At 37.8% G+C, this 25,002-nt stretch overlaps 1 protein-coding gene across 1 annotated transcript in view; it reads left to right on the top strand.

Annotated features, from left to right (window-relative positions):
- Nucleotides 1-24,758, top strand: part of SMIM14 (small integral membrane protein 14) — a 71,584-nt gene extending 46,826 nt beyond the window's left edge. The window contains exons 3-5 of the mRNA XM_030881080.2: nucleotides 9,416-9,464; nucleotides 19,185-19,327; nucleotides 21,596-24,758. Of these exons, the coding sequence (XP_030736940.1) occupies nucleotides 9,416-9,464; nucleotides 19,185-19,327; nucleotides 21,596-21,628 (225 nt within the window). The 3' untranslated portion in view covers nucleotides 21,629-24,758. The remainder of the gene's footprint in view (nucleotides 1-9,415; nucleotides 9,465-19,184; nucleotides 19,328-21,595) is intronic.
- Nucleotides 24,759-25,002: the final 244 nt, after the last annotated feature.

The following is a 25,002-nucleotide window of genomic DNA, read 5'->3' as shown; positions in this document are numbered from 1 at the left end:
CCATAAAGGTATAGCATATAAGTTATGTTGTTGTCTTGTCAGTGGCCATAAATTACATGATGACTTTTAGTTCAATAAATTAATTAAACTCAAATTTAGAAGGTATTTTTGTAGGATTTGGGAAACTATATGCATATCATTTGGGCAACCTATTAGTGTTAGACATTCAAAAACTATTTTCAAAATACTCAGACTTGGGCTTCCCTGGTGGTGCACTGGTTGAGAGTCCGCCTGCCGATGCAGGGGACACGGGTTCATGCCCCGGTCCGGGAAGATCCCACATGCCGCGGAGCGGCTGGGCCCGTGAGCCATGGCCGCTGAGCCTGCACGTCTGGAGCCTGTGCTCCGCAACGGAGAGGCCACAACAGTGAGAGGCCCGCGTACCACAAAAAAAAAAAACAAAACAAAAACTCAGACTTGCCTTTAACCTGATTATTTGAAGTCTTCAGGCTTAAATGTACATGGATTATTGTGGTCCTTCCAAGTTATTGAATATTTTTGTTAATATTGTAGGAAAATATGTAGAGATGCTACTTAGTCATTAAGAACTAAATGTGATCAAACAACCCAATCAAAAAATGGGCAGAAGACCTAAATAGACATTTCTCCAAAGAAGACACATAGATGGCCAAAAGGCACATGAAAAGATGCTCAACACTGCTAATTATTAGAGAAATGCAAATCAAAACTACAATGAGGTACCACCTCACACCAGTCAGAATGGCTATCATTAAAAAGCCTTCAGGGAATTCCCTGGTGGTTCAGTGTTTGAGACTCCAAGGTTTCACCGAGGGCCTGGGTTCGATCCCAGGTTGGGGAACTAAGATCCCACAAACCACGTGGCATGGCCAAATAAATAAATAATTAAGAAGAAAAAATAAAAAGCCTTCAAATAATAAATGGTGGAGGAGGGGGTGGAGAAAAGGGAACCCTCCTACACTGTTGGTGGGAATGTAAATTGGTGCAGCCACTATGGAAAACACACAGTATGGAGGTTCCTCAAAAAACTAAAAATAGAGTTGCCATATGATCCTACAATCCCACTCTTGGGCATATATCCAGACAAAACTATAACTGGAAAAGATACATGCACCCCAGTGTTCATTGCAGCACTGTTTACTATAGCCAAGACATGGAAACAACCTAAATGTCCATCGACAGATGAATGGATGAAGAAGATATGGTACATATATACAATGGAATACTATCCAACCATAAAAAGAATGAAATACTGCCATTTGCAGCAACATGGATGGATCTAGAGATTATCATACTAAGTGAAGTAAGTCAGAAAGAGAAAGATACCGTATGATACCACTTATATGTGGAATCTAAAATATGACACAAATGAACTTACCTACGAAATAGAAACAGGCTCACAGGCATAGAGAACAGACCTGTGGTTGCCAAGGGGGAAGAAGGGATAGGGGAAGAAAGGATTGGGAGTTTGGGATTAGCAGATGCAAACTATTGTGTATTGAATGGATAAAGAAGATCCTACTGTATAGCACAGGGAACTATATTCAATATCCTGTGATAAACCATAATGGAAAAGAATGTGAAAAAGAATGTACATATATATGTGTAACTGAATCACTTTGCTGTACAGTAGAAATTAACACAATATTGTAAATCAGCTATACTTCAGTAACATAAATTTAAAAAAAAAGAACTAAATGTGATCAGATATAGTTAGGTTTTAGCTGTCTCCCAGTTGAAACACTGGGCTTCCTCAGTGGTGTGATTATGCAGGAATAATTGAATTGAATGTACTTTGTATTTTGTCATTTCTTTAAAATTCCCCTCCTCTAATTTCGCAATGTATATCAAAACTTAAAGTGTACATACCTTCGCTATAGCAACTCTACTCCATATTCTAAAGAGATTAATCAAGTGTGTAAGACTGTATTTATATGAACATTCACCACAACATTGTTTTTCATATACAAATTTGGAAATGATGCAATTAAATGGAATGCTGTGCAGTATTAAAAATTAGGGGGAGCTGGGTTTTGGCAGTCTAAGGTTATTTCAAGCTAACCTGTTACTGTGAGCTGTGTGAGGTCTGGTCAGAGGACATTGACCAACTGTTTAACACCTGATTTGAAAGTACTTTTTTGTTGTTGGTTTTGGAATTTCACTTTTTGAAAAAATAGTAGTGATAAATATGAATAGGCTTATTTGTACAAACAGGCAGCCCTTTCCTGCATGTTGCTATAATCCGAAAGCATTCTGTGGGCCATGACCTGAGTTTTTATGTACATTTTATATTTAATTTTATATAATATTAATTATGTCATTTAATACTCACAATGACATTAAGGTAGATAACAGATTGTATTTATCTCTTCTATAGTTTGAAACTCTGCCTAAGAAAGTAACAGATACAGAATTTGAAACCAGATACCTCTGACTTTAAAGCTTCTCTTTTGAACCACTGTTCTGTACCACACTGTTTACCAGTCCACAGGTAGACCCGGTGCATGGGAAAGAAGAGCACCTCCAATATACATGAGGTTCTTGAGCAGACATAGAAAAACAGCAGATAAGTTCTTGTTTAGGTGCTGTCTTAGTTTGCTCAGGCTGCTCTGGAAAAATACCACAGACTGGGCAGCTTAGACAACAAGTAATTATTTCTCACAGTTCTGGAGGCACTGGGAAGTCCAAGATCAAGATGTTGCCAGATATGCCAGGGTGATTTGGCTCTTTTCTTGGTTTTCAAACAGCCACCTTGCTGTACCCTCACATGGCACAGAGAGAATGACGGCTCTGGTCTCACCCTCTTCCTGTATGGGCACTAATTCCATCACGGTGGCTCCACTCTCATGACCTCATCTAAACCTAATCACCTCCCAAAGGCCCCCATCCCCAAATTCCATCACTTTGGGAATTAGGGCTTCAACATACGAATTTGGAGTGGTGAGGGAAACACGAACATCCATAGCAGGTACCTTTTGATAACTCCAAAGAGAGACTTTCTGTTTTTTGTAATTTTCTTCAAAGAATTTCTCCAAGGTAAGCTTCCTCATAGAAGTTCCATTTATCTGCTTTTTGTCATTAGAGTCTTATTTTGATCTACGGTTTTTCCATCAGCCTCTGACAGCCAAGGTTCTATATGAGGCTTCCTGGATATCCTAAGAGACTATTTTAGGTTCTACATTTTCCCTAACAGGAAATCTCTGCCAAGACTCTTGTATTCTTTAAATCTCTGTTTTCTGCCTTTTTCCCCAAGGAAGAAAAACGTTTCTTCTAATCATACTATGTTGTCTCTTCGATTTTGAAGCTAACTCATCTAAGGAACTTTACATGGCCATCCTGGTTAGCTGGGGAAGATCCCAGATCTTCCCTGGGATCCTGGGATCAGTGTTAGCATGAAGGTTTACCTAGGCAGCAACCATTGGCTGTAGATAGTCCACATGTAGTTCCCGCCACTCCACTGTAATACAGAAAATACTTGAAGTTTATGGCTCCATCTTGTAGATACTACCATGCCTGTTTCCTTCATTTATTATCCTTGGTTTTCTTTTTTTTTAATTGAAGTATAGTTGATTTACAGTGTAGTGTTATTTTCTGCTGTATAGCAGAGTGATTCAGTTCTATATATATATATATGTACATTCTTTTTCATATTCTTTTCCATTATGGTTGACTGCAGGATTTTGAATATAGTTTTGAAAATAGTAGGACCTTGTTTATTGGTTTTCTTTTAGTTATGTTTGCTTTCATAAATGGTTTCCTTTTGGAGTAGCCAAAATCAGCATCAGTAGTCCCACTGTATTCTTCAAATAAGTCAAGAGAAAACTGAGATGCACTGTAAGTTAGGTCTCTCTGTTTAAAGAGTTCCATCAAAAGACTCTCTTGTTTTACTAAATGTGTTTTTTAAATTCTTTAAAGACTATAATTTACCCATCGTGTTTGAATCTGACATACTGAACCAACACGCTGGTTTGGGTAAAACACTAAGTCCTGGACTAGAAATGTGGTCATGATACTTTGGCACCTTATTATTCAGAGCCTGCAGCATCATCTGCTTGTGAACATGTAGAGTGTAGCCAGGAACCCATAGGAGATCAGCCAGAAGAGCAGGATCCAGCTCCAGCTCTTGGTGGAATGTCCCAAAGATTCACTGCAGCTTGGGCTAGAGATGGAGTGCTTCAGTCAGCCAGGCTCCCAGTGAATAATTTCTTCTCATTCTTGGTCATGTGTGTGTGTGTGTGTGTGTGCGCGCGCGCGTGCGTATGCGTGTGTGTGTATGCATGTGTGAAGGCACTTTTTAACAATTTTCTTAAAGCTGAAAAGGCTTCTGCCTGCATGGCATGAGTTATAATTTGACCTGCTCAAAGTCGTAATTTGACCTCCCACTCTGTGGTTCCCCTTACCTAGAAAAAAATCATTTATGAACCAACACAGCTACCACATAAAGCTGACATCATTTCTATATTTACCAATTGTGAGTGAATTAGTTTTCTAGAAACTTGTATAGCAGGACAAATTGTACATTACCGTTTTTTTTATCATAGTCCCAAAGGGAAGCCTACTCCTTCTGGTGACACCTAAAGGGAAAGAGATCTCTTAGTGCTGAAAGAAAACATTGGCTGTGTTAATCTTAGAGGTTATTAGGTAATGACATCTATGGTCATTTTCGCTTTACTCTGAATTTGCTTCAGTTCAGTTTTATATCAGTTGATTATCAACTCACTGGAGTATTCTGTAACCATGCAAAATTGTGAAAAACAAATTGTGGTTGGTTACACAGTGTTTAATGATATGTTAACTAAAATTATGATACAAAATTTTGTATGTTGTAAAGTAGAATGGAATTGAGATTAAAAATTTAGACTCTGGAGTTAGTATTGGATATGTTAGCCAACCTCTCGCAAACACATTTCTTCATCCATAAAGTAGGAGTTATAGCACCTGCCTCCTGTTATTGAATGTGAGGATTAAATAAATTAAAGTTCTTAGTATAGTCTCTACCACATAAAAGTTCCCAGTAAATATTTGTTATTATAATGATTGTAATTATATGAAAGTATGCATATCTTAATGCTAGAAAACATAATGATAATTGTACTAAGTCAGTGAATTAATCCACATTAATTTCTAAGTATTCTGTAATTTTATTTTTATTATAATGTAATATAAATAATAAATTATTTAAATTATAATTTAAAGTAATATAATTTATAAATTTATCATTAAAATATATTTGTATTTAAATGTATTTCTAATGTGATAATAAGAAGGTACCCCTATTCCACATTGATAAAACATATAGGTATCTGTTATATGTCTTAGAATTGGAGGCAGTCAGACTAATGCCATTAACAGAAAACTGTGCTGATTTGTGCATATCTAGAGAGCATTTGGTTCTGAGGTTGACTAAATACAGCAGCTAAGTAATACTGCTTACACGCCCCAGCCACAGTGGCCTTGTGGTTCCTCAATACCAACTCGCAGGCACCTTTTCATCTAGGGGCCTTTCCTAGTTGTTTACTCTGTCTGGAATTCCTGAATGCTCACCTCCTTGATCTTTTACTGCTATTATTGTGTAGATAGTCCCTTAAGTGTTACTGCCTCTGTCTGCCTAATTTAAAGTGGCTACTGGACTGCCACTGTATGCCATCCTACTTTCTCTGTGTGGCTCTCTGACATTTTTATAATATACTTGTTAATTGTCTGATTTCCCCCACAAGACTGTATGATCCATAAGACTAGAAACTTTGTCTTTTCAGAAACTTTGTCCTTTTCACACCATATCCTCAGTACCTGGAACTGTACTTGGCATGTAGTAGGCATTCAGTAAACATTTTGAATGAATAAGTAAATAAACGATTGTTGCATTATAACTAGACATAATTAATGAGCATCTCACATTTCTAAATGAACACTTTTATATGGCTACACAAAAATGCTTGTTTTTTCTCATATTTCATGGGTATTTCCTAGATGTCTTTAGCTGGTTGTCATTATCAGTAGTGTTGAGTAATTTAAGGGCCAGATAGTAAATATTTTAGGCTTGGAGTCTCTATGGCAACTACTAAACTCAGCTGTTGTAGTGAAAGCAGACATAGACAATATGTAAACAAATGGGTGTGGCTATGTTTCAGTAAAACTATTTATAAAAATAGGCCTCCAGCCTACGGTTTTAGTTTGGTGACCCTGGCTATAGACTACAAACCCACTGCAAGGGTGTGGGGTGAAACCCAGATCTGCCAACATCACAGGGAGGTCAAAAACGAACACAGTGAGCATCTTATCTGGTAGACCCACATTGAGAAAGGAGGATGAGACTGATGGAAGCATGAAGAAGAAGCCTAGAGCTGGTGGTGTGGCCCTCCATGGAAGTAGATTTGTGAGGAAGTGGATATGTAAAGACTTGGGGGCTTTTCACATGGAAATCATGTCATTTGTAGCTGTCATTGAGCTACAGACAGCCAGCAAGTCAGACCTGAAGACAAGGGCATCAGTTCAAGTAGAGCTATAGCCAAAAGCCAGGGCTGGCACTTGAGTTACATAATGTACAATGAACTGATAATTCATTGGTCATTTCGATCACAGCTGTAGATTTTGGGATATGCTGTGTGATTGCTAAATACTAAACCCAAGAAAGTTATTTTTACTCCTTATTTGATATCTTAAGTAATTAGATAGTACTTGTTCAATCCAAAGACCTAATAAATCTTTTTGTTTTACATTTGCTACAATGCTACTTAGAGGTGGAAGAGTAATGGGAAAAGATATATATATGCTTATAAAAATGTAAGGACATCTCTGGAGAGATTCACAAAAAAACCTGAGTGCTGTGGAGGCTGAAGGACAGAAGAGAGCAAGAGATTTACCTTGCATAGAGTATCCTTTTGTACTTTTGAATTTTGTACTGTGTATATGTATTGCTTATTGGGAAAAAATTAATAAAACTTAAAGTATATGTAAAGTAGGAGGTTCATTAGGTCTGATTTGTGACCCAAGGGTCTAGTAATCTTTTTTTCAATTTCTTTAGAATGTGTAATTTTTTACAATATTATTAGCTATAGTCACCATGCTGTACATTACATTCTTATAACTTATTCATTTTTTAACTGGAAATTTGTATCTTTTGACTGCCCTTCACCCATTTTGCCCACCCTCCTCCCCCCTGCCACCAGTCTCTTCTCTATATCCATGAGATCTTTGTTTTTAGATTCCACATATAAGTGGATCATACAGTATCTTTCTCTGTCTGACTTATTTCACTTAGCATAATGCCCTTGGGGTCCATCCATGTTGTCGCAAATGGCAAGATTTCATTCTTTTTTATGGCTGAATAATACTCCTCTGTGTGTGTGTGTGTGTGTGCGCGTGTGCGTGTGTGCGTGTGTGTGTGTGTGTTTATCGATTCATCCATCAGTGGACACTTAGGTTATTTCCATGTCTTGGCTATTGTAAATAATGCTACAGAAAACATGGGGCTGCATTTATCTTTTCGAATTAGTGTTTTTGTTTTCTTCGGGTAAATACCCAGAAGTGGAATTGCTGGATCATGTGGTAACACTACTTTTAATCTTTTGAGGAACCTCCATGCTGTTTTCCATAGTGGCCGCGAACAATTTATATTCCCACCAACAGTGCACAAAGGTTCCCTTTTCCCACGTCCTTACCAACACTTGTTATTTATTGTCTTTTTGATAATAGCTGTAGAATGCATAAATTTTTAAAGAGGTTTTGGATTGATTCTTTTCATATTTAAGAAGGTTTAAGGTACCCAGCATATTTTTACATTAATTAAGATCTGTTTTCCCATTCTAATTCAAGGAGAACTACTTTGGGGACTTCCCTGGTAGTTCAGTGGCCAAGATTCCACGCTTCCAATGCAGGGGGCCGGGGTTTGATCCCTGGTCAGGGAACTACATCCCACGTGCCGAAACTAAGAGTTTGCATGTCGCAACTAAAGACCCCGCATGCCACAACTAAGACCTGGTACAGCCAAATAAATAAATATTTGAAAAACAAAAACCAAAAAACAAATAGAACACTTTTAGTGATATACACCAAAGCAAGCCTGATCATCTTAGAGAACAACTTACAAGATGATTTGTTCTGTTAATTCCAATAATTGTTTTAGATGAGGTCATAATTTGTTTGGCACAGTAATAATAATAGCTAACGTTTCTTCTTTCTTGGGTTGTTACGACATTTCATATGCACTGTGTATTTTAATTCTCACTTGTACTCAGATATAGGTAATATCATCCCCATTTTACCAGATGAGGAAACTAAAGCTTAGAGGTGTTAAAGAATTCACCCAAGGTCTTGAAACTCTAGAAAGTTGCAGAGCCTGACTTTAAGTCAAGATCTGCCTTTTTGCAGAGCCCGTGCTTAACCAGCTAAGCACAACTGCTCTGTAGCTGCTTCCCCAAACAATTGCAGGTTATGCGTTAACTGCTTTAATGGAGAGGGGGTGTCATTATAAAGTAATGAGGCTGAATTGAAAAGTTGCATGTTCATTCAGTTTACTGTGTATCATCTCTTTTAAGATTTATGAGATGATCATTTCTAAACATCCTAAAAGCCCTCAGCATAGGGTGAACATTCATAAAAGGATGATATATGTTTATTGATAGATGGGTTTTTACTTTTCACTTATCTTTAAAATTCATAATCATATGTTTCCAAAATTAAATTGTATATAAAGATAGACATTGAAAACTTCGGATCCCTTCTCATCAGAGCCCACTCCATTCCTCCATCCCACCCCCAACTCCTGTGGTATCGTTTTTATTAGTTTCTTCCTTGTCTAACCACTGTTTATGCAGATGTAAGCAAAAAGGAAAAAAAAAAAAAGCCTTCTTTTCAAAGGTGCATTTTCTACAAAGAGAACCTATTTTTTCTATTAGAAGCAGAGGCTTCTAATTTTCAGGGAGAAAAAAACCTTATTAACGAAGTTTACTCTTTTTCTAGTAGCTCTCCTCTACAGTTAAGTGCTTTTCCTTTGGGAAGTCTAATAACATATGGCAGCAGGAGTTTCTGTCACAGGTGACTTTTTTTTTTTCTGAATTTTAAATTTTATTTTATTTTTTATATAGCAGATTTCTTATTAGTTATCTATTTTATACATATTAGTGTATATATGTCAATCCCAATCTCCCAGTTCATCCCACCACCAGCACCCATCCACAGGTGACTTTTAAAAATTCCTAATTTAAATAGGTGAATTGCACTAGATCACAGTATATTTGAATATTATGTTGAGGAGAAAATAATCCCCCCAAACTGAACAGCCCCTCAATATATTCTATGTTTTTATCTGATTTTGAAGGTATGATATATACTGTAGTAGCATTCATTAAAAAGCAAAACATGATCTTTCTAATAAATAGTATCCATTTTTGGTTAAGTCCAGTGGCTAACTTTCCTTTCTTCTTATTCATTGTAGTTGAGGCAGTCCCAGTCCTACTGCACAGACACAGAATGTCTTCAGGAATGTAAGTAATGATGGGACAGGAGGAGGCTTGGCATTGGGGGCAGAATTAGAGACCAGAATAAGACTGAATTTTTTGCCAGAAATTATTCTTACAGTTTGCCCTTTAAGGAAATGGTTCTTATGTATTTCCTACTTAAATATTTAATTTTTTAACTTAAAAAATTGTGTTTTTTGGTCCTGTCACAAAAACAAAACCTGTTCATTGAATAAAATTATAAAATCACAGATAAAAAAAAGAAAAGGAAAAACTTCCAGAATAATAAAAGATGACCACTGTTAACAACTTGGTGTAAATCCTTCCAAGACCCTTTTTTGGGCAAATACACGTGGAACAGGGCACTTCTGGCTCGTTGAACTGAACACCGAGGCTGCTAGCACAAACCCCTCACTCTTTCCCTACCATCTATTTGCATCCATTGGCAACTTTGAGAATTTGTGAGTGAAGGCGGGGGGGCCATTTTTTCCCAAGGTTTGGAAGCTTTGGAGACATTGGAGTCATTCCTTTGGCTCTGACATTAGGATTCTCAAGGCGGTAAGGGCAGTAGGGAGGTTCCTCCATGGCTTTATGGGCAATGGTGATGGTAAAGTGAGAATCAGTGCAGGAAGATGTATTCCGCATGGTGAATGTAGCTGACAGACTTATAATATGAGGCATCTTTTTTTCAGGACAGACATAACTTGAGGGATACTTTGAGGGGAAATAATAGCCAATCCAGTCTTATACCATAATAATTTGACTGTAAGAATGGAAGTATGACGTTTACAGGATGGTGAAGCCTGGCACAATTCAATTTCATATATACTTACAAATACGGGATCACTTTGTATATATTGTTTTTCACTACTGTATTGTGAGTATATCAGCATGTATTTACCTTAAAAATATTTACTGACTAATAATTCGTTATGGGGATGCACCAGTGTTCAAATAATTCCCTTTTGTTGGAATCTTAGGTTGCTAATATATTTTTGCTGTTATAAATAATGCTTGAACAAACATCCTTTTGCACATTTTAGGGCTTTTGATATATTGCCAAATTGCATTTATTAATAGGCTAGTTGCTTATACTTCACATCTCTGAAGCTGAGCACCACTTTATTATGTATGTGAAACTAAAACAAAACACAGTAAGGTATCATTATAAAGGAACTTGTTAGTACATTATTAATTACTGGTATTACTGTGTGAACTGGGTATCCCATCAAATTCTGTAAATGTAACAACTTAGAGAAACAGGAGCTAGTACAGTGCCTGTCCCAAAGTAGAAACTTTGTCAGAATGTAGTCCTTTGGTGCAGCGGGGTAATAATTATATGCCTCTGGGCAAGAAAGTAATGGGCAGACTTGCGTTAGGTTTTGGGGATGATGGGTGGTGGTTCCCCAACTCCAGATTTCTTTATGTTGTCTCTTCAGTAGCATTCATTAATCTGCAGTGTGCCCTCTGATAAGCGTCGTAAATTTTTGCCTCAGCAGTAAAGCTAAAATGTGTTCTTCTAGTTGAAAATAATCTTATTGAACTCCTTATGGGAAAACAAGTGTTTATTATATTTGTGGTATTTGTGACCCTTGAGCCAGTCCCACCTGTAAACCAAGTATACTAATTTCTGTAGGTGAAATTTCACTTCTTTAATCCAAATATAAAGGCACAACTCTAGAGCTTGAGTATTAATTCAGTTATCTTGGCCAGTCGTTCCACCCCGCCCCAGTTCTTTTAGCATTTGGTGGAAATCCTTTCTAACAGCCATGTCTTTAAATGGTTTAAGCAGTTGTTTCCTCTGAGCGATATAATTACTTTTCTGTGTATTCTAAATTTTCACGAATGAGATTATGCTGTTTTCATAAAATATATATTAATCGGGGGTCCCCGCAACCCCTTCTTCTGTTTCAATAATTTGTAAGAATGGCTTACAGAAGGCAGGAAAACAGTTTAATTACTATTACCAGTTTATTACGAAGGATGCAACTCGGGAACAGCCAAATGGAAGAGGTGCCTAGGGCAAGGTATGAGGAGAAAAGGGGTACAGAGCTTCCCTGTCTTCTCTGGGTGCACCACCCTCCCAGCTCCTCCATGTGTTCACCAACCGGGAAGCTCTGTGAACCCTGTTGTTTAGGGCTTTTATGGAGGTTCCATTCCATAGGCATGAATGAGTAAATCATTGGCCATTGGTGAATAACTTGGAAGCTGGAAGTTCCAACCTTCTAATCACTTGGTCAGACTCCCAGTGAGTCCCCATCCTGAAGCTTTCTGGGGGCCCACTAAGAGTCACCTCATTAACATCAACTCAGATATGGTTGAAAGGGGTTTATTATGAATAAGAAAAGATGTTCCTGTCACCCTTATCACTCAGGAAATTCCAAGGATTTTAGCAGCTTTCCGACAGGAACCAGAATGAAGACCAAATATATGTATTTCTTATTATATCATAATATCACAGTATCCATTGTGCCTGCCATGATGTGCTGCATGTATTTGAGATGATTTAATAGAATATGAAGTTCATTACTTCATGTGGTAGCAGAATCTAGCTGCAATCTGTGAGCATATCTAGTTGCTGCATGATTCTTTATATTGAGCTACATTCCACTTCATCGTGATATTTACCCACAGTTTTGTTCTCTAGAGCTGCATAGAATGAGTCTGCCCACTCTTCTGAAAGACTGTCTTTCAGATAAAGAGTTGTGGAAACCAGCTCTATTGCTAATTTAATTTTGGAGTAAATCAAAAGATGGGTAGATGTTCTAAGGATATTGTAATTACTGTATACAACTCCAAAATCACAGGGTTAAAGCCTGCTGGTGCACTGTCCAATTTCACTGCTGTTCTGTTTCTGCCTTTCCCACTGGAAACCTGTATACATTTATAGAAATAATCCCTCAGGATCTGCCAGCTCTTAGAGCCTCCCTTCTCTTTCATCTTCCTGGTGTCCAGCTAAGTTAATAGCTTCATTGTGAATATTCCATTTGACATCTTATTTGTAATACTTTTTCTTGTAACCAAAGACTTAACCCTTGAGCAAAATGGAACCCTGTATTTTGGTGTACAAAGTCCTTTTACATTTTTATGATTTGACATTTTTCTAGACCATAGAGTAAAAAGTATTTACCCTTTTAAGGCAATTAATTCCTAGGCAGTGAGGGGAACAGACTTTATATCCTGCATGTGATTGTGCTTCTTTTTTTTTTTTTTTTTTCCCCCAGTATGCGGGCCTCTCACTGTTGTGGCTTCTCCCATTGCGGAGCACAGGCTCCGGACGCGCAGGCTCAGTGGCCATGGCTCATGGGCCCAGCCGCTCCACGGCATGTGGGATCCTCCCGGACCGGGGCACGAACCCGTGTCCCCTGCATCGGCAGGCGGACTCTCAACCATTGCGCCACCAGGGAAGCCCAGATTGTGCTTCTTAATATCTAGATTACTTGGCACTACGTTAATATTTAGAATATTTAGTGCCAAACAGTTGTCACAATAAAAACCATAGTGGTCAGCTCATTCAAAGGCCCTTTCAGCTCTGTGTGTTGACTTTAAAATAGCTGCTCCTGGTATTTGTTTGTATTAGCCGCATGCTGTGTCGGGGAGTTTGAGTAGCATGCCTGTTCTGAGACTTCACGAAGAAGTAGATCTTGTCACAAGGGACTGCGAATAATCACAGAAAGCCTATAGTGACCCCATTCATCCCCATTCCTGGATATTTCAAAAAGTCTAAGTCAGTTCAGATACCCAGTGTCTCCAATCCTAAGACATTTTAGGTTTACTGTTTTTGCTTCATTCAATTTAATGTTTTTATATATGGTTCAAAAATCAAGAAGTTAATTAGTGTATAGTGAAAAGGTGTCTTCCTACTCATATTCTCCCATCTAACCATGTCCTATCTCTAGGTATTATTGGCCTTCTATGTAGCTTTCCAGAATTTCTTTATGCATGTACAGGCAAAATATATATTATTTGCCCCCCTTTCTTAGTACACACTGTTTTTCACCTGCTTTTTTTCTCTGTCAAAATATAGCATATCTCATGGAGACTTCCCTCAACATTGTTTTATAACTTCATAGTATTCCATTTTACAGATATACCATAATTTTTTTCTTTTTTGAGAATTACATTTTATTTGATAGACTTGCTGAGGACTTAAGCCTGGAAGACAGCCTCTCAGATGACACTGAGGGACTGCTCTGAAGAGGTAAGGGAGGAGCCAGGATATATAGGAGTTTTTGCAAGAAACCAGGTAGTAGGAACATCAAAAGATTATTGTTAATTAAAGAAAGACAGGGACTTCCCTGGTGGTCCAGTGGTGAAGACTCCAGGCTTCCACTGCAGGGGGTGTGGGTTCGATCCATGGTTGGGAAACCAAGATCCTGCATGCCATGTGGCGCAGCAAAAAAAAGAAAAACATAAAGAAAAACAGACATCTCAAGTTAATGAAGTCAGCGCTTTTCTTTGTACGGGAAGATGCAAGAGTCTGAGTTCATTTAAATCATTCCTTGAATACGCACCTTATCAATGAAAATAAATGATGCCTGCCAATTCAGTAAACAAAGGATGTTGCAGCCATCAAGCCCTCACATTACAGCTGCCTGAGGGTGAGCCCTGAGGGAACTCAGCATAGAAATAGGATGCCTGCCATCAGACACTGCAGCCACCACCAGCCCCCCATAGTGCTCCCTGAGGAGACGCAGGATGAGAAAACATGGGAGAGAAATATACCATAATTTCTTAATCAGACACTCTTGGCAGACGTTTAGGTCTGTTTCCAGTTTTTTGTTCATAACCTTGCACTGTTTGTCCGTGTGAAAGTACATTCTAGAGCCAATCTTAAGTTTGTGCTACTGCTGTAAACAGAAAAACATTGACTGTGATCAAGAGGTTCGACTATAATTGGTTCAGCTATTGTCCTTTATTCTGAGATGGGCCTTAAGTTATTAGAGAATAAGAGAAATGCTCTTATCAGACCTGGGAGGTCAGGTCAAACCTGGGAAGTCAGATCAAACCTGCATCCATTTGGCCTTTTAAGTGGAGAATTCTTCTGCATACTACCGCCCTGCAGAAATTTTAGAGGCACCCTTACTTTTTCTTCCTCCTACCATAACCAGTCCAGGCAGTCGCCAAGTGTTGTGCTTCTTTCATCCTGTTACCATTTGTGTCTGACCCTTTTTCATTCTCACTTCACCATCTTATCCAGCCTAGCTATTCACACAAGGAATTTTCTGCACTCAGTCTTTTCTGTGCTCTAGTTGATCCTAATACTGATTTTAACTAGAGCACAGATTGATAATGGTTGATGTTTTTTGAATACCTACTGTGTACCAGGCACTGTGCTGCTTTCCATGTACTGACCATTTCTCTCTTCTATCTTTCTAACTACCTATGAGGTGATTGTAATATTTCCATTTCACAGATAAGGAAATCGAGGCACAAAGATTATATATCTAAGAGGTGGTGGAGTCAAACAGCTATGAGATGGTCTCAGTTCTTAAAAAGTTAATGACCTAATTAGGAGAAGTAGGAAACCATTCCTTCAAACTAGAAGTGCTACACTAGTCTAGAGAAGAAAGGAAAGAGTGGGCAGAGAAAACGGAGACTTTTTTACAGATGAGAGAGGGGTGTAATTAAATGAGATTAGTTGTAATATCATGCCAGATGGGGAAGAATAATCAGTCCCCAGAAGGACTGAGTTTGCAAAGTTGGCAAGTGCTGTTAGTCACACTAGCATTGAACTATTGCATCAGATTCGTTTGGAAAGCTTTAAAAATATTGTTGATTCCTGACCCCACCCCTGAGCTGCTCCTGAATTAGATAATGTGAGGCAGGGCCTTGGAAACTGTGACATTGGTATCATCACAGGCTATTCTGATGGGCAGACAGGCCAGGGAACCACTGGCTAAAGAAGGAAGAAAGAATGGGGTTGACTAGACCAGGGGATGCTTTTTCTGAGAAATGGTAAGAGGTAATATTGATGAGTAGGGCCAGGAAAGGCCAGGCTGAAGAGTTCAGAGTTGAAGCAGTAGCAGTGGAAAGTGAGTCACTGGATTAGCCAGCAGAGATGTGTTAAGAGCAGTGTTTTTTAAGCAGACTTTTTTGGCAGTAGTATGCAGGAAGGAAAGGCTGCAATAGGAACCAAGCTAGGAGACAGTTATGGGGAACTAGGAGTTGTATTATCACTATGAGAGTCTTAAAATGGAGCGGGCATTTTGTCAGGGTTGCTTTGTCTAGAAATAGGCATTAGTAAATTTGTGGTAACTCTCTGAAGCTTCACAATCTTTTACCTGTGAAGAGTATCAAAAAGTAAGGGACCCATTTTCCAAATTGAATAACGTAAGAATTGGCGTTGGGCTTACACTTCTGGTCTGTACAATTAATCTAGCATTTTACTTCTGAGAGGGCACTATAAGAAGTGATCATGTATAGAAGGCACAGTTATCTTTCTCTGACTACTTTTAAATAATCTAGTTTTACCTAACAGATAGTTATGAGTTTATCTATCAAAATTCTTTTAAAATCTGTATTTTCCCATTTTTATTTTTTTAATTTAATTTTATTTTTTGGCTGCGTTGGGTCTTCGTTGCTGCTCGTGGGCTTTCTCTAGTTGCGGTGCGTGGGCTTCTAACTGCAGTGGCTTCTCTTGTTGTGGAGCACGGGCTCTAGGTGCATGGGCTTGGTAGTTGTGGCATGCGAGCCCTAGAGCATGTGGGCTTCAGTAGTTGTGGCACTCGGGCTCAGTAGTTGTGGCTCACGGGCTCTAGAGCATAGGCTCAGTAGTTGTGGCTCACGGGCTCTAGAGCATAAGCTCAGCAGTTGTGGTACATGGGCTTAGTTGCTCCACAACATGTGGGATCTTCCCGGACCAGGGCTCGAACTCTTGTCTCCTGCATTGGCAGGCGGATTCTTAACCACTGTGCCACCAGGGAAGTCCCTGTATTTTCCAATTTTACTACCCACAGGAGTAGTAATTTTCAGGGATCTGTCTTCTAATGTGATACTGTCAGAAATTATGACAGCAAAGAGGTTAAGAGCACAGTCTACGGAATGAGACCACTGTATTTAAATCCCAGCTTTGCCACATGCCAACTCTATGACATTGGGATTTAACCCCCACTTTTCCTCAGTTTCCTCATTTATAAAATGAAGATATGATAGTACCGACCATAAAATAAGATTGTTGAGGAACTCCCTGGCAGTCCAGTGGTTAGGGCTCGGTGCTTTCACTGTGGTGTCTGGGGTTCAATCCCTGGTTGGGGAACTAATATCCCACAAGCCTCCAGGCGTGGCCAAAAAAAAAAAAATTGTTAAAAGGGATTAAGAGAGAATGCCTGGTTCAAAGTAACAACTCAACTTTTAGCTATTATTTAGTAATAAAAATAATAGTATTTGATTTTTTAAAAAATACCATTCTTGGAGCAGCTTAAAGGACAGAATTAGAGGAGGCAAGAGTAGGTATGGGGAGATCAGTTAAGAGACCGGACAAGAAGTGATGGTAGCTTGAGCAAGTGTGGGCACGGAGCTAAAAGTGGACAGACTTGAGTGATATTTAGGAAGTAAATATTTACTTCCTAAATATCACTCGACAGAAACTTCATGATGGGTTAAATAGAGGGTCATTGAGGGAATAAAAGGTGTTTTCATAGGTTTCTGGCCTAGGCAGTTGGATGGATAGAAATCCAATTTGGTAGGGCATGGAGGGTGGGCCAGGGGAGATGCTCGTGGTTTTAGTTTGGGATATTGAGTATGTTAAGTACGAGGTGGGGTTCAGGTACATTTTTAAGAAGCATTGGCTCTACAGTACACCACAGTTTAGGAACTGTTGATATGAATATTTAAAAAAAAATAGAGAACTACTGATGTAGATAGATAATTGGATACTGGGTTTGAAGTTCAGGGAAGTTGGGGCTGAATATAAATTTAGGTGTGGTCTGCATACAGAAGGTAAGTGAAGCCACAGGTGAGGATGATAGTATGCAGAGAAAGAAGAGAAGGGAACCTAAAACTGACCATGAGGAATTCCAAAATTTAAAAGCCAGGAAGAGGAAAATGAGCATGTAAAGGAGTGGCTAAGTGTTAGAAAGAAAATCTGGCAGTGGTAATGGCACAGAATACAAAGGAAGAAAGTCTTTTAAGGAAGAGCATGGTCGTGGAAAATGAGGACTGAAATTACCCATTAGGCTTAGCAGCCTGCAGGTGTCATAGGTGACCTTTCAAAGAGTTGTTTGAATGTTGATGTAGGTAGATGCCAACCTAAGGAGTGAATGGGAGGTAGTGAAGTATAGTTGTAAATATAGACCACTCTCAAGAGGTTAGCTTTGATAGCTGGACAGAGAAAGAGGTTGAGGGAGGGATATATATATATTTTTAAATATGGGAGAAACTTTATCATGTTTAAGTGATTATGGGATGGCTGCAATGGAGAAGAGGGTGTTGAATTCACAAGAGAGAGGATAATGGATAAATTTCTGCAAGAGTGATGGGATCTAAAACTTAAGTGGAGAAATTGGTTTTTAGTTATGAAGGGAGGCACATATAATAGGAGGGAACAAGGAAAGGAATGAATGTGGATATAGAGGGGGGAAATGCTGATTCATTGTGTGATAAGCATTGCAAATTGATGACCCCTGAGTACTGTGGTACTTGTTCCTGGAGAAGTGATTGGGTTGGAACAGAGACTAGGTTCCTCTCCAGTCTGCTCTTGGGATAGCTCAGCTCTTTGCTTGACTTTGTCCCCTTTGGCCTCAGCAGTGCCACCTCGGCCCTGGGCCCGTGGACCTCAATGTAATGCATAATGCATCTGCTTAGTTTCAGAATCTTGTCTGGATTTCTTTTACTTTTTCCTGAGGCAGTGAGACCAAAACCAAACATTTATACATAGTCTTGACAGGCTATTTAAATCTAATCTTCTAGAATTTTCATTTTTGATACTTTGAGTTCTCTAATATACATTTCATTTATTAGAAATTTATTAAGTTCATACCATGAACTAGGCACTGTGCTAGGTACTTAAATAAATATTTAAGATATGGCTGCTTTAAGGAGCTGGAAAGACTGATACCTATCCAGAAACCTGACTTTTTTCTCTTGATAAAGGCATAGACTATAATATCTAGATCTGAATCCAAATTCTTTTTGCAAAAAAGAATGCCAAATTAATATCTATTTGTTTGAGAATGTCATAAAGGGATATTAATTCATAAATTATACAACGTGGATGTCCCCTTTTCCTTAAGCTCTGTTATTTTTTCATGCTACTTCTGTAATTAAAATGCATAATTTCCTCACCCCTAGAGTGTTTTAACTGTGTATCATGTGGTCTTAACCTGAGTTCTGTAGATCTCAGTATATCTATGGATTGGTGGCTTTGTGGGTCCATGAATCTTCTGCAATTATATGCAAAATTGTTGAATGTGTATACATGGATTCTTATAGTGGAAAGAGAGTCCTTTTTTATCAAATTCTCAAAGGATTCTATTGCCCCAAAATATTAAGAACTACTATACTATTAAAAATCTTTAATAGGCTCTGGCTTATGAGTATTTTACACCATTTACCATTTAGATTTCCTCACAGGAGGAAAGGGAAATTGAAGCTGTAATATTTAATAATTCTTAAAATTACTAATGCATTTTTTATATAATTTTTCAAGTTGCTATTTAAACATTAGGATTTGTTTTTACATTTATCTAACAGTATTATAATTTTTCTACAGTTTTTGTTGCAAATACATTTTCTGTTTGTCTTTAGTACCAGGACCCCCTAGTGATAATGGCATCAGTATTACTATGATCTTGATGGCCTGGATGGTTATTGCAGTGATCTTGTTTCTACTGAGACCTCCTAATCTAAGAGGATCCAACCTAACTGGAAAACCAACCGGTCCTCATAATGTAAGTGTTGTGGATTAGAAATGTTTTGGGGTGGGGGGATGGGTGTGGTCTGGGAAAGGGGAGGAGTTTGTTTTGACGGAAATATCTGAATTAGCAAAAGGAAGATTTAGCTCACGGAGTAAGTTCTTCCTATGTAGTCCTAGTAAATCTTGAAACCCCAAATGGCTTAATCTTCGTGGAGTTACATTTAGAGAGAACTACAGACCAGTAGCCCCCAAATCATTTTAAGGTGAATTCCAGTCTTTACTCATGTGAGAAACATAAAAGTGATCCAGTTCATAATAATCCACAGCAGTATTTCTCAAATCTCAGTCTTCCACTACCCAGTTCTATCCACCTCACAGTTGATCCCTTGCCTCGTATGCTTCCAGCTCCCCCTCCCCAAATTCTCTTACTAGCTACAGTTCAAATGTTTCTACACACACATTCTTCATTTTCTCTGCTTCTGTCCTCACTATCAAATACAACAGAGACACTGAGCCTATCTGGCTAAACCTGTTTTCCCATCCTATTTCTCTCAACTTCATTCTTCCAGTTCTGCATCACAATAGGTCAACTGAGCTGGCAAAAGGAGAGGTAGGAATCATTCATGTTGATAATCTTGATAGTCATGATTACAGCCATTTTTAGAACCTAACTGAAAGTATGATAAAGTGACCCAACAGGGAATTTTTGATAGAGCCTCCATTAAAGGATTCCTTTAATCATTTTCAGAACCAGTGTTTATATTTTTTTCTTTCCCATTTGATTTGGATATTACGTCTAAAAATATTTCCATGACAGATTTACTTGTTGAACACCAAATTATCCCACTAATTCCCTTTTCCAACCTAAAAGAATTGCTTCTTTTCCCCAATCCTTCGTTGTTACTATTAAAAAGAAGTTTGGTTAGACCAATTGCTTATACAGGAGAAAGCAAATGTGCAGTGTTAACTGGTCAGTGCTTTGGGGTTTTTTAGGATTAAAACATTTATATATGTAGCATGCTGACTTAAGAAGGAAAGCATCATTAACACTATATAAAATGCCTTAAATTTATTTTAGGGTTTTCTTGGAGAGGAGGGTATCCATAAAACAGCTTGTATATTGTCTTGATAAAGTGCTTTCTCCTAAGCCTTTTTTCTTACTTTCTGTGCACAGTTTTATTACTTTCATATCAAAAAGCAACATCCTCAATGTTTGGAACTAAAGAAACCCAACTCAATTAGAAGCCATTCAAAAGTGACAGTCCTCTGAACCTTAGTTTATTGTAGACCAGCAGTTCTAAAAATAATAGTCCCACAGCTCTAGGAATAAGCAAGAAAACATATTGACTAATTCCAAGTAGAAAAATTCATTATCCTCAACTAGGGCCTCATATAGCATGTCAGAGTAAATAAATGGAATCTTCCTGAAGATTCCTAGAAGGTCTGCTCTTTCCTTTACAGTTCAGAAGCTTTCTATCACAAGTAACAAAAATCTGTTCAGGGGCTTCCCTGGTGGCGCAGTGGTTGGGAGTCCGCCTGCCGATGCAGGGAACATGGGTTCGTGCCCCGGTCCAGGAAGATCCCACATGCCACGGAGCGGCTGGGCCCGTGAGCCATGGCCACTGAGCCTGTGCGTCCAGAGCCTGTGCTCCCCAACGGGAGAGGCCACAACAGTGAGAGGCCCGTGTACCGCAGGAAAATAAAAAAATCTGTTCAGCCTGGTTTAAGTAATTGGCTTTATTGGTTTACACATTAAAAAATCCAGAGGTAGGATTAATGTTTAGAAAGTTTAACAGCGTCATCAAAGATCCAGGTTCTTTCCTCAGACCATTAGCTTTATTCCAAGGTGGGCTCCCTTTCTGGTCCCTATAGGGCGGCTGCCAGTTGCAACTGGTGCCACATACTTCCTCATTGACTGACATTCTGTAGTGAGAATTATGTCTTTAGCTTCACTTTGATTGTACTGTACTTAGTCACCTTAGCAAGAGGGATGAGACTACCTTGATTGGTTTAAATATCACCTCTGGAGCTGTCAGGGAGAGCACTTTTACCTAAGTCAATATCACTGTTACAAAATTTTCCTTTCTTCCATGCTACAAGGAAGAAAGAGACAAACATCGGTGAATCACAGTGTTAATCTAGTGCTCCCTTGTGCAAAAACGTACAAGAGGTCCAAATAAGTATATGATTTGGGATGGGAAGGTGAGGGGCATTGCTGCTCAATTCTTACTGCATGTGTTAGACTGGTTGCACTGGGAGATTTAAGAAGTCAATTTCATAATTCCTCTCTCTTTAATGCCAGGGACAGGATCCACCAGCCCCTCCTGTGGACTAACTTTGTGGATATGGGAAGTAAAAATAGTTAACACCTTGCACGACCAAATGAACGAAGATGACCAGAGTACTCTTAACCCCATTAGAACTGTTTTTTCTTTTGCATCTGCAATATGGGATGGTATTGTTTTCATGAGCTTCTAGAAATTTCACTGGCAAGCTTATTTTTGCTTCCTGTGTTATCACCTTTCCTATATTTGAGTAAATGATACATTAAAAAGTTACATGGGGCTTTTTTGGTTATCCTAAACTTAAACATTCCATTCATTCTGTTTGTAACTGTGATCATACTTTTTGTGATAATTTCTGGCCTGATTGAAGGAAATTTGAGATCTCTACATTTAAATATTTTAAAATAGTTTTGATGGGTTTAAAGATTGTTTTTTAATAAGGTATTTATAAAGTTACTTGGGGTTATCTGAGATTGTATGAAAGAAAATTAGAACCACATTGTATTTACACTTAACCTTGGTAGTTTATTTGTGGATGGCAGTTTTCTCTAGTTCTTGGGACTGTGACAGCCTTTGGAATATTTTACAAGTTACAGCTGAAATCTGTATCATCCACTACAACTGGCTTATGTGGCAAAGAAAAGGAGGAAAGAAGAAATGAAGTAATTGTTTACTAAGTTTTTATTCCCATAAAAATGTCTAATATAAGAAAACTTAAACATGATTTAAATATGGTGGATGATTTACAGTCCATTATATGAAATTTGTAAGCCACTGTACACTAGCCTTACACAGTTCATGAAAGGAGGAAAAAATTTAATTCTTTCTGCATTTGCCAGGTGTAATCTATACAGAAATAATTTAAGCTATAATTTATTTTTAAAGTGGGTGCCTCTCAGGAAGCTGCTTTTCTGTTGTAAAACTTCCCTGTTAAATGAAACTATCTTAAAGCTGTATTGGGGGCCTGTTTGGTTACTGATATTTGAATCCTGTTTACTTATTTACTCTATTATTTTCTTTGAAGAAAAAATTTTGAGTCTTGTTATCTTTCTGACTTTAAACAATATTTAATGAATTCTTGATTTACTCCAAGGGAAAAGGAGGAAAATGAGAAACATCAAGGATCTTTTTTTTTCTCAACCTCTGTCTCATTCTTGTTTGGTAATAGGATGGATTGGGGTGGGGAGGAGCATTAATATAAGTAAAAATTTGAAATGTGAAAAAATGTAAAAGGTTGCATTGTTTTTTTTTCAGTTTGATAGAAAATGAATACAAATGGCATAAAAAAATTCTGCATGACCTGTGTGGTTATGGAATTTTTTCCTAGCAAGTGATTGCAGATGATTTATGGGGGCTGGAAGATATTTTGCTATCAATGTAAGGATTTTCCCCCACTAGATCAGTTTAGCTTTTAGCTGTATAGATCTGAGAAATTACTTGTATGAATTGAATAAACTTCTCTGTATCACTGTACTGTTTAATAGAGTCTCTGATACAATTATGTGATGCTCATAGGGTATTTTTTCCCCTTTATTATGATTATATTCTAGGCTATAAACACTGTAAGGGCTTCATTTCATTATATAATCCATTATTGACTGCTTGCATTCCTCCTGTGCATCTTGGCTTTGTCCTCAACTTCTTGAAATAATATAACCTACTCTTAATTACTTGTGTTAATTGAGAGGTATTGTAACACAGGTAAGTCAAATCCTGGATAAATGAACACCATAGATTTAAGGGTTTTTCTCTCAATATGGCCTATTGGAAGCCTTCCCAGCTCTACAGCTCTTAAAGCATTTAAAGCAGAGAGGCAGGAATGGCTTAAATGGAGCTAAATCCCTACAAGCATTCCTTTTTCTGTCCTTGCTCCTGAACTTTGAAGGCTAGCACATATGTCCTAACGATCTGCTGTCTAAGCTGCTAGAAGGCTAGTCTATGGATATGATACTGATGTGTTCACTGAATCTGTGGCTCACAAATAATTAAGAATTGACTTTGGTTGAAGAAGTGGCTATGACATGGAAACAGAATATGTAGCGTTAGCTAGAGACCTAGAAATCTGGGTTCTTGTTCCTAGTTCTTCATTTCTGTCACATATACTTAATTGACATTACATTAGAATATTAACGTTTTCCTATATGGACCATCTATTTAATTAGTAACAAAAGTTTTTAGTGAAGTATTAAGTCTTGGTTTTTTTGCTTGTAAAATTTCTCTGCACTCCTGACAAAGACGGTGTGCAATAGCACATAAAGTATTTCTATTAACCTAACTAGTAATTCATATTATTCTGTTTAATTCCTAAAGCTTCTACATGTGGCCTTTTTATTGAGCACACTCTTACTCATTACTTGGCTTGTAAACATTCACCTGAACTGTGGCTACTGTCATTTTTAAATAATCTGGAAAAAAGAAAGATAAAGCTTCACATTTTAATCACTTTTGGCTCTTAAACATTCCACAAATGCCATTAAGAGTTTATTTTGTTTTAGAGTTATTTAATGTTCTTTTATGCAAAATAATGATTTTTTGCTTTCCACGTGGAAAAAGTTAACATTGGAACTGTGTATAGTAAAAGATTTTATCATGTATTTATCCAAGCACTATCCCATGGTCAGCAAGTCATATTTTAAACTACTTGGAGAAAGTTTCAGAAGTAACTATTAAATACAGCTCTTCCATGGTTACTTTTAGTGTCTTTGTGGTATGCGATATTACAGTGTTTATAGAATTATCTTTATCTTACATCTTCAAAGGAACCTCAGAAGTCTGTCACCCTGAATCAAAGTCTGTCACTCTAAATGAATATGTGCTAAAATTTGACGAGCTCAGCTTAAGACACAGAACAACAACTTGAAGGAGAAATGGAGAGAGTTTAAGTTAATGGGTTAAATTTTTGTTGTTGCAATAGTAGGTTTAGTCTTAACATTATAATATTTCTAAATGAAAAGTCATATGTATTTGTTACCATGTCTGATGATTACTTTGTTAAAAGCAAAGGTGGTCATGTGATGTACCAAATGTTAATTGCTGTTTTTAAATGTTTAAATCATGCCAAACAAATCATGTCTGTGCCATCCAGGGTTTATTGTAATCTTTTACTGAGTACTTGGATTGGGATAAAGGGCTTGTACTATGCACTTTTTATTAATGAATAAATAGAAAACATTAGTAACACTCACTGTTATCTGTTTGGCTTTTGTGGGAAGAGAAGTGAGCATCTCTTGCTTAGTAAAATGTTAACATCCTTTATTAACCAGTTTCTTTGTAAGACTTTTTACCCCTAACTAAAAATTCCTAAGATGAACTTTGAGTTACAAGAAGAATATTTATGTAATAACAGTATGGGGCCAGTATTCAAAAGTAAGGATTCTAAGAATCTCTAGGAAATTAGGTTGCAATTACATTTCTTTTGTTACTT

This window comes from Globicephala melas, chromosome 5 (assembly GCF_963455315.2).
Source record: "Globicephala melas chromosome 5, mGloMel1.2, whole genome shotgun sequence".
NCBI lineage: Eukaryota > Metazoa > Chordata > Mammalia > Artiodactyla > Delphinidae > Globicephala > Globicephala melas.
This window is presented reverse-complemented; position numbering and strand designations above follow the sequence as displayed.